Source organism: Microcebus murinus, chromosome 9, assembly GCF_040939455.1.
Source record: "Microcebus murinus isolate Inina chromosome 9, M.murinus_Inina_mat1.0, whole genome shotgun sequence".
Taxonomy (NCBI): domain Eukaryota; kingdom Metazoa; phylum Chordata; class Mammalia; order Primates; family Cheirogaleidae; genus Microcebus; species Microcebus murinus.
This window is the reverse complement of record NC_134112.1, coordinates 63,174,953-63,190,993: the sequence shown is the minus strand read 5'-3', so window position 1 is coordinate 63,190,993 and position 16,041 is coordinate 63,174,953. Positions and strand designations below refer to the sequence as shown.

Here is a 16,041-nt window from a genome sequence, read left to right as displayed (position 1 = left end):
CTTATATTTGCCTCCCCCCACATTTACATCCTCTCCTCCTTCCTCATCAGTCACCATATCTTATGAGTCTTTTTGTCTGGTCCATAATAATCAATAAATACATTCTCGCTCAACAAATGAATGGAAAGGTAGGGGGAAATAAGCAGCATGAATTTTCTAATATACACTATACTACAGTGCTATATGCCACATGCTGTTTTCCACATTGCCTTTGTCAAATAGCTTCCATGTGCTTTAAGTGTCCCTTGCTCTATGTGGTCATTCCTATTATTTGAGAACAGGTCTCATTTTTAGCTATGTCGTATGATAAGCACCATCATTCATTTTTGTCTCCTCACAATGACAATCACTTAAAAACAAACAAAACATCTAATTAACACACTTCAACTCCTTCCAGTTCTATAGTATACACTATAGTGATAAAAATGTCGAGGAGATTTAATTTTTAAGTCCAGCTTTAAAGAGCAATTATGAGAGGAAAACAAGATTCACCAAAGATATCTTTGCTAAAATATTTGGCTTTTAAAAAATATCATGTGTATACATTTCAAGAATATGTACATTATGTAAAGAGAAGCAAAATTAAATATTAAATATTGGCTTTGGCCTAAAACAGGCAGTGAAGTTGCAGAGATACAGTTTATTCTCTCATTCTTCAGCAGGATGTAAGTAGGTTTCCAATTAGGGCCAAAATTTTGGAAAACCAGCAATTAGACACAACTTTATTCAAAATTTTGACTTACCGTTTTTCCTACTCATAAACTCATTCAAGAATTCCACTGCATAAACTTTTTTTTTCAAGTTAAATAGAAAATATTTAGGATTATGCATCTGGGTTGTTAGTCAAGAGCCAAGGCTGCTTTTGTCATTTCAGATCTGTTTCCAACTCACATTTAAACTTTCCCTTCTGCCCAAAAAAAGTTTTCTGTTGTTCTAGGTGAGATTAAAAAATGCATTTACATGCTATAATGAATCAGTTACAATTGGTGCTAACAAAACATTATTTTGTGTATATCCATTTTTCAGTAGTGTTTGGGAAAATGGCAAGACACAGGTTATAGTTAATTCAGGATGAAGAAAACCACCTCCCTGACAAGTGGTGTTGCATTTGTATGTGTAGACAATACTTCCATATCATATATCACCAAATCTTGGCATATATAGATGATACATGTTTCTTCAGGATTTACTAGGCAATTTTAGATTTGTAGATTTAGGGCACAAAAATGTAGCAAAAGACCTATATCTCTTGGTCAGATAAAAAGAAATTTCCCTCTCAAAATAGTCTCACTCTCTGCAGGGGAAACTTCATACAAATTTCTCTGTATACTAGGCTCATCAACATTACTTGAAAAATATGTGAGGCCAAAAATGGAACGAGGAATCCAAGAGATTTCAATTCTTTGTGAGTTCTGCCATCAACTCGCAAAGTAAATGACTTTGATGAAGTCACTGATTGTCTTTTAGTACACAAATTGTAGTGATTTAAGCTCTCATAATTATTGTGGGGCACACAAGTCCTCTGCAAATAACTGGTGTACTTTACTGCTTATGTTTCCATAATTCATTGTATTTATAAGATGTGTTTTTCTACCTGTGAAGATGAACAACTATTAATATATAGTTTCAATATAAGCAATATATATATTGCTTAACCAGTTTTGCTGCCTTTAGAAGTATTCCAGAACAGGTAAGGGTGTCTCAACTCTTATTCCAATTTCTTCCTTTTTGTCAAAACTCCTTCTGATATTCAACATCAGGCTGTACCTCATACTACTTTTAATTTTAGAAGCCAGCATTCCTTCTAACTCTACTTCTCCCTTGGGTATTAGCATTTTATTTAGATTATTAGAATCCCCTCTTCAGCAATTTAACAAAGCCTTGGCTTAAGCCAGATGTATTACTTACCCCTCTATGTTTACACATTAATTTTCTTTAAGAATGCCAAAGGTCATCTAATCCTTGTTGTAACATTTCTTTACCAAGTTAGGAAAAATTATATCAGTATTTTTAAAGATGCTTTGGAAAAGAACACAGCACTTTTTTTAATCTTATACTTTTCAAGAAAATCCAAAGTCCCTTGCTTTTATGCCCTGTTTCACTTTAAAATAGGCTATTAGCCAGAGGTTATAATAGTTACCTAAATGCACTGACCCAAGTTGTGTCACAGTAGGGTATATATAAAATATATGCTCTAGGCCCTAGTTCATATTCATATGCAGGAAAGATATACATATACCTCTTTATATAAAACAAGGGAAGCACCTTTCTTCTCTGGGAAGAATTCCTAATCCTTTCCTTGGCCACATATAATGAATGCATTAGGAGGCTCCATCCTTGAATGAAACATCAACAGAGAATTCTCACATAGTAAGGACTCTTGGTTTGTGATTAAATAATGACATCCACAAGTCAAACTTGAGCTGTTTTAATTAGATAAGTTTACACATAAAGTCCCTAGTTAACCAGATTTATTTGGTTATTCTAAATGGCTAAATTGACCTGTAACATTACTACAATTATTTCTCTCACACATGTCCAATACTTAAAAGTTTTTAAAACAAACCTGCTGTTACACAGAACTGTACTTTCTTATTACGTTATGCCTTGGGGGTTGGCTTCCACATGCCACATCTCTATCATGCTGTTCAATGCGTTATGCACTACGCAAATCATATTAAAGAAATAAGCAAAAAAGTATTAAAAACAGTAATTCATATATTTTATTATAAAGGTGTGCTTTATTATAAGGAAAATTTAAATATAACCAACAATACTGAAAATAATGTAACTGGCATTTATAGCCTTGGTCAGAGTTCTTTATTAAACAGGCATTTGTTTGCTGTTCCATGAACAGTTAACAATCAGCTTATGCAACAAAACAGACAACTTGAAAAAGTAAATAAGAATACAGAATGATGAACCAAGAATGTGGGATGCTTTTGTGTATTTTCTTATTAACAGACATGGCTTTTAAAATAAAATCTGAAATAGAAAAGTCATCTTCATGTTGAGTTCTCCTACAAGGTTTTGCAAAAATGTTAAACAGTATTCTAAAAGGTGGCTGAAGTTGTACTTTACATACTTTTTTTAAACTTCTTATATATACATTATCCAATTAACATTCTAACATTTTCATATACAAGTGGGGACCATAAACATTCTCTAATAAGACTAGACACAAATAATGTTACCCATATATGTATATATTCTTTTGAAACATGTTTTCCAAAATGAAATTGCTCATTTAAAAGCAAACAACTGGTTAGAATTAATGTCTCCAGACACTGGGTCACGGGGCCTAGAAATCAGGTTAAGAGTATATTGCTTTGGTTGAATATAATTAAATTCACTTTATGTGGCAGCATACTAAGCATATCAATGAACATCTATTTAGTTTGTGTTCATTCTGTACTTTTAACTATGAGTCTACATTAAAGTAATGGTGGCAAGGCCTAATGGTCAATGTGGTATGGGTAGAAATTCCTTTCATCCTTTTTGGTTTTGCTTATAAACAATTTATTTCTGCTACCTTAAAGGAAGTTTTTAAGAATAAAAGAGACAAAAACAGAAAATAAACCTCACTGCCTACTGATCAATGGCATTGCCTGCTGGCAACCATTACAAGAAAAGAAACCATAGGAAAAGACATCTGCAAAGGACTATGTTCCATAGGCCTAGTGAAGAACAAAGAAATACCCCAGGGATGTGCTGATACGGATCCCCAAAAGTTTCTGGTATAAAGAGGGATTTTTAAAAGTACTTATAAGATCTTAGGCCAAAAAAGACAAAAAATGTCAGATTTAACAAGTTTAAACAGCTTTTTAAAAAACTTTGTGACATTAAATATCAAGATCAACTTTTTAAAAATAAAGAATATAGAGAACTGCAAAATGAAAAATGGAAGCAAGTATATGTTTGATGAAGAAAAAATGCATTAATGATTTCTTATCTAAAAGACTCTTTTCCCCTATTATCATAATGACTAAATTGCCTGTCTTTAAAACCATTGGAATATGTAGGTTACTGACATTATGCCAAAGATGTCAAAATGTATTTTATTGCAAAAATATAAAAAGTTTTAAAATTGCATATGATGTTTTATACCATTTCACCAACAGACCAAGGCCAGTACATAACTTATCAAGCCAGAAAAACTTTAAAACAAAAATGATTAAAATTTTACTATGTATAATGAGTTATAAAAAGAATGTGATGCCATGCTGTGTAGCATGATTCATTGCCAAGTGCCCTCTTACATGGGGATAGTCACTAATATATCAATCTGAGTAAGTCAAACACATATAGCCTATGATAACATCCTTTAGTTATCTTCTTAAACACGGATACTTTCAATATATTACAATCATCTGCATAAACCTTTCCGTCAAATAATTTTATGGAGTAGAAAGTCATTTTATCAGTATGTTGATATTTTTATGAACTACTCTTTAGAAAGTGATGTTAAAGCCTATTGACTATTAAATCACTACTGTTTATTGATACATTGTAAATGTAAAAAAAGGAAAAAATCTGAAATCACAGAAAATGCTTGGCATCTACACAAACACATTCTCAGTGGACTAACCACTACTGTGTAATTTTGTCACTATAGGTCTTCTTGTTCCATACTTTTGCTTCATGCAGTGGGTTCAACAATATCCATGTTTGTTCCAAACAGGGCAACTAATTGTTCTTCATAGGTGGCGATATTCCTTTTCATAATTTCCATGCAAGGTCCCAAAAGCCTTTCAAATGCTTGCACATCCATGGCTAAGAAAAAGGAGGAATAAAAGAAAAATAATGTTCTTTGCAAATCTGCAGTTTCTAAGTCATTTAGGATACCCTTTCCATATATTTCAACAATGCAATGGCACTTTTAGGTAAATATTATAAAAATACAAGAAAAACCATAAAGATAAAAATGTTCTACTTCAAAATAGAAGCGGCCAGGGATTTCTTGGGCCACACTTTCTGCAATATGATGGGCAATGATAAGTTGGTGGGAGGTTCCTGGTCTAAGCTGAGAAAAGAATGAAGGATTATCATAGAAAGGTCTTGGAATATTTAAAAATAAATTTTGATGTCTCCATCTTAGTAATATGAACACCTCAAAGGTGGCAAGGGAGTTTTCTATCGTCTCTTCCCTTCTCAGGGCTTACAATGCCATGTGTGAAGGCCAAATGTTACCTTTTATAATTTTTACTCTTTTATTCTCTTGTCTGTCCAATTCAAAATGGCAGCCAACATAATGCTTTTGTCAACTTCTATAAGTACTTGCTTATATCACTTTGCTTGCCTGTCTCATGCATTTTAAAACTGAATTTATAATAAATACACAGATTGAAAATATGATATTCTCTACCAGAACAATATAAATTAAAATACAACTTTTTGCCTTTCAAATTTTCAAAGGTAAAAAAAGGCAATGTTTACAAGAATAAGGTGAATGGGCATTCTTGCTAGTAGCACATGAACAGGTACAAATAAATATGACCTAACAATATATATCAAAAGTCATTTTTAAAAAAATATTTCTGAAAACCACTGCTAAGGAAAAACTTTATATATAGAAAAGCCTTCTAGGTATAAAAAATGCTCCCCCCAAAAAATGGCAGCCCAAAACCCTCAACTATTTACCAGTACGGAATGACTAAATAATTTATCATGTGTATATTTACCTAATAGACTGTGAAAATTAGAGATAATGAAATATGCAAATTCCTAAGCTACAACAAATTTCAAAAGCTGATTACAAAATTGTTTAACACAGAAAAAATCATATAAATAAAAAAAAGACAAAAAGGAATTATCATAGAATCACTGAGTGGTGGTGATGGTGGTGTGGGTGACTCTTATTTTTCCTACATATTCTGTATTTCTCAGATTTTCTTTAATGTGAATATAATTATTATAGAAAAAGATTAAAAGAATTTCACTCACATCACCTTTACTCTTACTAATAGCTCCACTCAGGGAAACTACTTGTTAGTTTCTACTTATCTTCTCTTCCATTCAAGTATAACAGTTGGTTAATATTATACTTGTTTAAAGCCTTTTAAAAAGTGACTTCTCGTCATTCATGGCTACGTGGATGAGCCTGGAGGACATCATGTTGAGTGAAATAAGCCAGGACTGGAAAGACAAATATCCTATGTTCTTACTCATGTGCAAAAGCTAAAAAAAGTTGACCCCATGGAAGTAGAAAGTAGAATAGTGGTTAGTAAAAGCTGGGAAGGGTAATGGGGAGAAGGGTCAAGGAGAGATTGGGTAAAGGATACAAAATTACAGCTACATAGGAGGAATATAGTCATCTGTGGCACTGTAGTATAATTATAGTTAACAATAACTTACTATATATTTTTGGATAGCTAGAAGGAGGGGATTTTGAATGTTCCCAACACAAACAAATGATAAATGTTTGAAATGGATATGCTAATTACCCTGATCTGATCATTATATATATGTATCAAAACATGACTATGTACCCCCTAAATATGTGCAATTATTATGTATCAATTAAAAAAAATAAACTGTTGTGTATTCATACAACAAACACTACCCAGCAATAAAAAGGAATGGACAGGCCGGGCGCTGTGGCTCACGCCTGTAATCCTAGCTCTTGGGAGGCCGAGGCGGGCGGATTGCTCAAGATCAGGAGTTCAAAACCAGCCTGAGCAAGAGCGAGACCCCGTCTCTACTATAAAAACAGAAAGAAATTAATTGGCCAACTGATATATATATATAAAAAATTAGCCGGGCATGGTGGCACATGCCTGTAGTCCCAGCTACTTGGGAGGCTGAGGCAGAAGGATCACTCGAGCCCAGGAGTTTGAGGTTGCTGTGAGCTAGGCTGACGCCACGGCACTCACTCTAGCCTGGACAACAAAGTGAGACTCTGTCTCAAAAAAAAAAAAAAAAAAAAAGGAATGGACTATTGATAATTGTTCCAATATGGGTGAATCTCAAATTAATTGTGTTGAATAAAACAAGGTAGATTCCTCCAAAAAGAAAAAAAAATGACTTCTCTAAGAAATTAATTCTGAAGATCCCTGCAAATCTTAACAACATTGAAATTAAGTTTACCCTATTGAATTGTGGATAAAGAGCACAGAGAGGCTAATTACTGTGGAATCAATTTTCTTAAAGAAAATATCATCCATATGGCTATCTCCTGAATTATAATTTTCGTTTTTAAAGTAAGATTTCTCAGATATACAATCTCAGATACATATAAATGTCTTCGCTGAAGATGGTATCTCTGCCAAGCTACTCTGGTAGAAGAAAGGAATAAACAGCCAAACAGCAAAGAACATACGATTATGCCTTGACAAACCTGAACCTTTGTTTCTGCTGCTGAGATAAGTAAGGATTCTCACAGACATTCCAACTTTCCCCACAGATCTTAACAATGAACTTTATAAAAAGAGTATTTTAGCCTTCTCTTTTGAGGAACATGGTACACGTTTAATAGACATTAGACATAAAAAAATCAGGTACTTAAAATTCTTATTTTAATGACTTAAAATGGAATATGTATACAAAAGAACAAAATATATTTGTTTGTAAAAATTTTCAAAGAAAATAATGGCTTACACAAATTGGTTTTACAATGCAATGAGAGTTCTAACCTTGTTATGTGGGGACCACAAAACTTATGAACCCAGTAAAATGATCTGTACAACATGAACGCATAAAATGCAGACATAACAATTTCAAACAGAGGACGCACAAGCATCGTTATGATCCCTACCTAAACATTTGACAGTCCCAATGGCATGTGCAGAAGCTGCTCGAGGTTTGTTAGTTACCAAGGCAAGCTCTCCAAAGTACTGTCCCCGCGAACATCGAGCAATTTCTACTGCACCATTCTCTTCCACTTCTGATATACCCTGACAAGATAAATGAAAATATTACATTTTCCTCAACCTATGAAAAGTAAAGGTTAGTGTAATGTAAACATCAAAATCTATTATATTCCTTGATAATATTATGGGATCTTTTAGAACTTAAGAATGCTTACCTTTCTTTTCATAGTAATCTTCACTTCTCCAGATTCTACAATGAAAAAAGAATCAGCCGAATCTCCCTATTAGAATGAAACAACAAAAATAGAGAGTGAAAATGCAAATGTATCTGCCGATAATCCTGTTGCCCATCATACCCCTGAAATCAGTCCAACCCCAATGTGCAGATATTTGCCTGAAAAGTGAAACCCCACTGGAACAGGCTATCTCAACTTACAATTGAGAGGTTATGATTGACAATCATCTGGTAATGGTTTCATTTGTAAAAGTATTTGAAATACACTATCTACCACAGCATTTCTTCTAAAAGCCAAGAAAATGTGGCAGATAGCACTGGGGTGAGAAATTCACTCAGGTTAACAGCAGACACGGTAAGAAATGGCAACACTGCCGTTGTATCCCAGCAGCGTCCCCTCAGTCGGCAGGTGTATGTCTGCAGACCGTGCACTCCTCAAGAGTGCTAGAATGTGCACCTGCGTCCTCCTAACAGAACGAGCCATTGGTGTGGTAGGCCAACATAACCCACAGACTGGCCAAGAGCAGAAAGCACCTTGATGTAGTAGAAAGCAGATGTGGGCCTTAATTTTTCTGACAAATATTTAAGGACCAAACTCTGAAATGCCAGTCTATCAACAATCCATCTCAAGCCTCTGAAAAGACTTCTATAAGAAAAGGGTTGCCATTTCTAACCCCATGCCCATTTTTTCTCATTTTCAAATCAACTCTGCCTTGATTTCAAAGGATGCCTTCTGAATTAAACAACACACCATGTAAGATAATAACACAGACACTGACTCTTCTGAGCCTCTCAAAGCGATTCTAGAGAAACTTAGGTATTTTAAAACTGTTTAGTACAAATTCAAAAAGATCTTTATTTCATTTATTTTTTGATTCTGTGGTTGATTTTATAAAAAAATTAGTATCAGATTATATCACAAAAATGTTGAATTTAGATTTGTATAATATATAGCACAGACATGTATGTTTATAAATGCTTATAAGACAACTAATATGTAAAAGTATTTTTAGGTATAGCATATTTCCCTCTCAGGTTTTCATGAGAGCTTCATGTTAAATTTTCAAGTGTTTTGAATCATAATAGATCAGCTGCTATGTAATGTTTTGCTTGTTTGATCTCAAAGCATGCTCTAAGTGTTCGTAAAACTGGTGAAATCTGAATAAAGTCTGTGGATTGTGCCAATATCAATTTCCTAGTTTTGATATTGTACAATAGCAATGTAAGATGCATTGAAAGAAACTGGGTGAAAAGTACATGGGACTTCTCAGTACTAATTTGCAACTTCCTGTGAATCTACAATTATTTCAAAATAAAACCTTAAAAAATCATTTAAAACATGCTATATACTTTATTGTTTACCAGTTTATATAGCAGAACCTTAGCCTTGTTTGACTTCACTTCTTCTCAATCCCTGGCTGCTCTAATTATCTTTCTATCTATGGGGGCAGTAGTTGAGAGATTTGTTTATTTGCCTTCTAAAACAATTATCTTTTCTTCAATCTCATAGGCCTTGAATCTTGTTTCACATATAAAGAGACAATATTTCAGATAAAGAGCCCAATACTGTGATACAAAAATTATAGAATCTATTAAGTATCTATTTAAATCATTTCCTCAATGCTTCAAAAATGTAACTAGGAAACAGGGTAGGTACTACCATCTGCATGCTTTACCTGTGAATTCCAACTGTCTTCACAAATTCCACTTTTTGTCAGACCTCATTCTGAGGTATGTAAATATTATTGATTCCATTTGGGATCTCAGAAAAGCATTAGGAGTTAAGTAACATGTTGGCCCACATTTAGTGCTTGGAAACCAATTACAGTTTATGGTGCAGTGTCTTCCCTTCTTGGTAAATTTAATCAGGGAGCAGCCTTAGGAGGTTTCATCATGAACTGATCATTCTAAACTACAATATCTTCCAATGTTATCTTCCAGGTCATCATTAATCTCATAGAACACTCACTTGGTTTTTCTTTTTATAAATGACATATTACTCTTTATATAGCTGTGAATTTCATGTCACATTCAAATATTAAATTATGTAGAAAACTATTGTTTGGTTTAATACATATTCATTAAGAGGTAATTATATAAATAAAACTATTCAAATAGCTTAATGGCTATAAATTAAACCATTTTAACAGGTCATTTGCTAGAAGTAATATTCATTTAATCCATCACTGCATACTATTTATAGAAACATATGAAAACTTTATCAAGATTTATCATGTATAAAGACCTTTTGGAATATAGCTCTAAAATGTATTACATTTAAAAATATTATACCTGAGCAATGATTTGTTCTCCATCGTTGTATACTTTGGTGCCTATCACATCTACTACTTTCAGGCGTTCAGAAACCTACAAAGAAAAAAAAAAAGAATATTAAATAGAAGCTGATTAATTGCATAATCTTATCTACTTTAGAGGTTAAAAACTGGTATCCTATAGGCCAAATAAAACAAGCAGTGTGTAGATTGTATGTGTGTTTGTTATACTAATTAATTTCTAGCATTTTAAAATAAATTTTTTATAAAAATTTGAATTTCCAGCTTCTCTTGAAAAATCAGAAGACTCACCAACACTCAGCCCCTATTTCCACATGACAACAATAAAAGTATGGTGGAATAGCAGCTGTTTCTCTAGATGGAGTACATGTTCTCCAGTGCCAAAATCCCTTCCTGGTTTTCTTCTTTGTGTCCCTTGGCTAGCTCTAAAGGCATTAGATTTCCAAGCCCTGACCTATTTTTAATTAAAGAGACATGCTGCTGGGGAAGGCCAGCTGCCTAACATGCGTTCTGTAATGTGGCCAAAATGTCTACCGGGCATAAACTGACAATCCCAACAGAGCCATTGGAAAGGAGAAGCACTACTATTTGACAGCTGCCATTTCCTAAGACATTGTGGGGGAGATTATATATACATACCCCTCTTTAATTACTCTCAAAAAAGTCCAAATATGAGACTAAAATATCTAGAAAAATACTGAATTTAACAATGAAGTATGGGAAGTAAAGTTGACTTTTTAGGGTAACAACAACTCTCTCACACAGGTCTCTATCTTCAAAGATAAAAATATAACAGCTAGTCTCATTGAGCAGACATCTGGAATAAGAACTGACGGAGAAGAGGGAAGGAGCCACAGGATCATGTAGGAGAACACTTCAGACAGATGGCAAGTACAAAGGCCTGCAGCAGGTGTGAACCACATGTGTTTGAGCAACAGCAAGAGGCTAGCGTGTCTACAGTGGGATGATACACATGGAGCAAGAGGAAGTGGGCCAGGGGTAACTGGGTAGGCATGGGACAGACTGTGCAGGCCTCAGAAGCTGTGTGAGGAGGCTCCTACACCGAGGAGTGCCACAATCTAGGTGTTAAAAGTCTTATTCTGCTGGCTGCAATAAACCAGGCAAAAGGTAAAGAAGGCTCAGACAGAAGGTGATGGTGGTGAAGTTGGTGGGAAAAGACCAGATGCTAAATATATCCCAAAGATAGGGCAGGTAGAATTACTAACAGATTGGAGGTGGATGGGGAAAACAGATGAGTCAGTGCTAACTCCAAGGTTTCTGGCCTAAGACGCTGGAAAAGATGGTGTTGTTATCTACTAAGATGGGGAAGAGACAAAGGGAAGAAATTTGGGATGTGTTAGGTTTGAGATCACTATTAGACATCCAAGGACGGATCTTAAATTTGCAGTTGGATAAGTGAGTATGGCTAATGGAAGTGTTCTGAGCATGTTTCAGGGAGGCTAGGCTAAGTTATGATGTTCAGTAGGCTGGTGTATTAAATGTATTTCAACTTAGGATATTTTCAACTTACAATGAGTTTATTGGGGCATGACCCCATCGTAAGTCAAGGAGCATCAGTATTTAAAGCCACAGGATTTGACATGTTCACCAAGTAAATATGCGTAGCATGAAAAGAGAAGAGGCCAAAGATGGAGGCACAGTATGCCAATTTGGAGAGGCAATGAGAAGAGGAATAAACAGCAAAGGTCAGCGAGGTCATTTCCTGTAAAGATACAACTAGTGGCTCTTGTCTACATTTATATTATTATTTTAAGTCTGTTATTAGATAAAGACCACATATAAATTTTCTATAGATCCTGAGTAGGAGTACATTACTTTTAAATAACAAAACAAATGCAGTCAAAGGTACTGAAATACTGAGTAATAAAATCTAACACTACCATTTGATGTTTTCATTTCATGAAATGAAATATATTCATGAATATATTTCATGAAAATATAGGCTCTTTTATTCAAAGAAACTTTTCTACAGAACTACATATTCCAGCAAAACGGAAGCTTTTAAAGCAAAAGAAAATAAAAGCACACTTACCTCCAAAGATTTAAGGAATGGCAGTGACTCAATAAAGCTTTCATACATTTTTCTCTTTTTGGCATTATTTTTTACAATTATTCTCCTGAAGGTTACCCTGTCCTAAAGGCAGAATATCAAATACAAAAACAGTTAAAAGGCAGATTTTAGGGGGAAAGGGAGAAAAAGGTCTGAACAAATAGTTTTATTTTATTCCCTATAAGAAACAAATAATAATTGAAGATTTTGAAATAAAAGATTAACACCACTATACTTTTAATGCAACTCATTTCATATTCTTACGTTTTCAAGCACAAAATATAATATAGAACCATATATAAAATATTTTCTTTTTTTAAAAAGAAAAATTAGTTTTACTTTTATTAATATTTGTAACAAAATCTGACTAACATGTTGGGCTATACCCACAAGGAGGCACTGTCGTACCATTTAAAAAAATGCATCCAAGCACTGTGTTCCTTTACTGTGGATAGCAGCCCTAGAAGCGTGAAAATCAATTAGGTAGGACGTGACCATTTTTATAAAAATAAAGTAATAACAAAATCTCGGGGTACATTCCTTATAGTAAAATAGTGTTTTGTTAAATATTTCAGCCATATACAACAAATGCATTACAAATGTTGTGATGTTACTAATGTGTTTCTTAATCTAGGTTGAAGTACAAAACATGGAAAACACTATTAGAAAAATGTTTTAAATCATAAAGCAATTATATGTCAGAGATCTTGAAAAATTATATACTTTAGGTTCTTTTGCATATCCATCATATGTCAGAATTTTCTTTTTAAATATGTGAAGGCACAAAGAAACTACTTTCTTCTCGAATAAGGTCTAATTTTAGTGTTTATCATATTCATAGTATAGTATCTTCCTATTTATGTTTATATTACATAACCTCAAAATTATAGAACTCAATTAAGGAACTGGGAACATTTTTAAGGATTAACAGCTCAAAAAATTTTCCCTAAAAATTTCTCATAAAATATTCTTTTAATTCTTAAATAAAAGTCCCCATAATTATATTAGTTTGACATTCACTGGTAAATAATTACACCATTTTAATAAAATAAAAATTGGGACACGTTATTTAATAAATTACTATGCCAACATATTAAGGCTAAATTTAAATGAACAAGTACAATGAAGAAAAATGCCAGTGTAGATGTTAAGTCTCTAGGTGCGATGGAATGAATGTCTGTGTCCCCCACACAATTCATATGTTGAAGTCCTAACCCCCCAACACGGTGGTGTTAGGTGGTGAGGCCTTTGGGAGATGATTAGGTCAAGAGGGGAGAGCCTCATGAATGGTATCAGTGCCCTTATAAAAGGGATCCCAGGGAGCTCCCTCCCCACTACCGCCACGTGAGCACACAGATACAAGATGCCATCTGTGAACCAGGAAGCAGGCCCTCACCAGACACTGTATCTTTTGTCAGTGCCTTGTCTTGGACTTCTCAGCCTCCAGAACTGTGAGAACTAAATGTTTAAGCCACCCATTCTATGGTAGTTTGTTATAGCAGCCCAAAAGGACTAAGACACTAGAAAATTGAACATCCTATTCCCTAATTTACTTTGTTATAATTTTGATATTGGGTGTAATTTGGACTTGGTATACTCTTATTTATTAAAAAGAGAAAATTTTATAAGATAATCCATACAAATATTGAAATCAATTCCAATTTCAATCATTTCTAGCTTTGTATCAGAATTATTTTAAAAAATTTCTTAAAAAAAGGAAAAGATTTCTGAGATCCCAGACATTACTGACTGAAAGTCTTTGTACATAGGGCTCTACAATCTATATTTTATAAAAGTTTCCCATAACCTGATTATATACCTAATGAGATGGTTTATGGACAGAGTTTACTGCAAAACAGAGAAGACCCAAAATAGTTTAGCAATTTAGAAAATAATCATGATGAATTGTATCTCTCATAAAGAAGTTTCTACTAGTGGTCCAACTCTTCACACCCACTGTGATATATAAAGTCCAGAATTTTAAATGCTTTCATCCTGAAGTCATTTCAATAATCAACTCTCTGAATTATCAGACTGGCCATGTAGAGACAGTTAATCCCCTGAGGCTAACAGTGACCAAGTATCATTTACAGAGTTAGTCTATTCTACAAAAGACTTTTCCCTTGGGATTTGCTTAACTTTACTGCACTTATATGGCCCAGTCCCAGTCTGTAGACCTCAAAATAAAAATTACTTTTCTACTCATCTTTCATGAGAAGGGGTTAGGTAGATTTAAAAACCAGGTTTGAGGCCGGGCGCGGTGGCTCACGCCTGTAATCCTAGCTCTCTGGGAGGCCGAGGCGGGCGGATTGCTCGAGGTCAGGAGTTGGAAACCAGCCTGAGCAAGAGCGAGACCCCGTCTCTACTATAAATAGAAAGAAATTAATTGGTCAACTAATATATACAAAAAATTAGCCGGGCATGGTGGCGAATGCCTGTAGTCCCAGCTACTTGGGAGGCTGAGGCAGGAGGATTGTCTGAGCCCAGGAGTTTGAGGTTGCTGTGAGCTAGGCTGACGCCACGGCACTCACTCTAGCCCGGGCAACAAAGCGAGACTCTGTCTCAAAAAAAAATAAAATAAAAAAAATAAAAAAAAAAACAAAACCAGGTTTGAGTAGTAAGTAAGTAAGTAGTAAGTAGTAGTAATTAACATAAATAGTTATGTTAATTATTCTAATTTTTTAAAAAAAGCTAATGCACTTACACATGTACCCCAAAGTGATTATCACAAACTGCCCACTTTTATAATGTTTAATAACATGGATAGACTACTATAATAGAAATCTCTGAAAATGATGAATCCTTCTTGGAAGCTTAAATGTTACACACACTGGGAAATTCTGGGCCTAATTATATTAATACTTAATTATGGTTTCTACCAGGGCTGAAAACTATATGTATTCAAAGAGGACAACCTGCAAAATATTTAATCTTATCCTGAGGATGTGCAAGAAGGAAGCTTCTTTGCTCTGTGACAATCTGACCCTGGCTGGCAACCCCATCGGGGTGAGTACATTTTAAAATTACACCTTCCTTAATAAAATAGGTTATGGTAGACTCTAGATTCATCCCACCACTTTGATGACAGGCAAACACTTCTTGTGGACCACGGTCTGCATTGGTTTGGAGTTTTTTTCTTTGTTAGCTTTGGGTATTCAGATCTTTGATAGTCCTTAAAACACTTCAGATGAGTTTCCTTCTACCTGAAACAGTGCCAATTTTTCTTCTAATACTTAAAAAAGTGACTCATCACATTTTTAATAAGTATACAGTTATGCCTGGTCCTACTAAAAAAATGTAAAATGTCTTGTTTCTCTGATCAAGAGATATTTTTATCAGCTGAATCCACTTCAGAGTCAAATGCTGAACTGTGACTAAATAACATGTGACTTATGTAATGCTATATACAGTAGTCCTTGGAAATAAGACTGTTAACCAACTTCATGTTTATTTCAACCTCTTTTCCTTCTACAAAAGGATTTGAGAGAAATAACCTAATAAACACACATCAAAACTATAGGGAGGGTTGTTTTCAACAATCTAAAAAGAAAATACATCGACTGTAAACATTCCCCTAAATGGGTGCCGCTTAAAGCAGCACTGGCATCTCCTGGGAGCTTAGGAGAAATGCAG

The 16,041-nt window shown here is 34.3% G+C and overlaps 1 protein-coding gene across 1 annotated transcript in view; it reads right to left on the bottom strand.

Annotated features, from left to right (window-relative positions):
• Positions 1-2,721: 2,721 nt before the first annotated feature.
• PRKAR2B (protein kinase cAMP-dependent type II regulatory subunit beta) overlaps positions 2,722-16,041 on the bottom strand; it is a 90,371-nt gene continuing 77,051 nt past the window's right edge. Inside the window, exons 7-11 of the mRNA XM_012746286.2 lie at positions 12,391-12,492; positions 10,336-10,410; positions 8,024-8,089; positions 7,754-7,892; positions 2,722-4,773 (exon numbers count right to left, since the gene is read on the bottom strand). Of these exons, the coding sequence (XP_012601740.1) occupies positions 4,640-4,773; positions 7,754-7,892; positions 8,024-8,089; positions 10,336-10,410; positions 12,391-12,492 (516 nt within the window). The 3' untranslated portion in view covers positions 2,722-4,639. The remainder of the gene's footprint in view (positions 4,774-7,753; positions 7,893-8,023; positions 8,090-10,335; positions 10,411-12,390; positions 12,493-16,041) is intronic.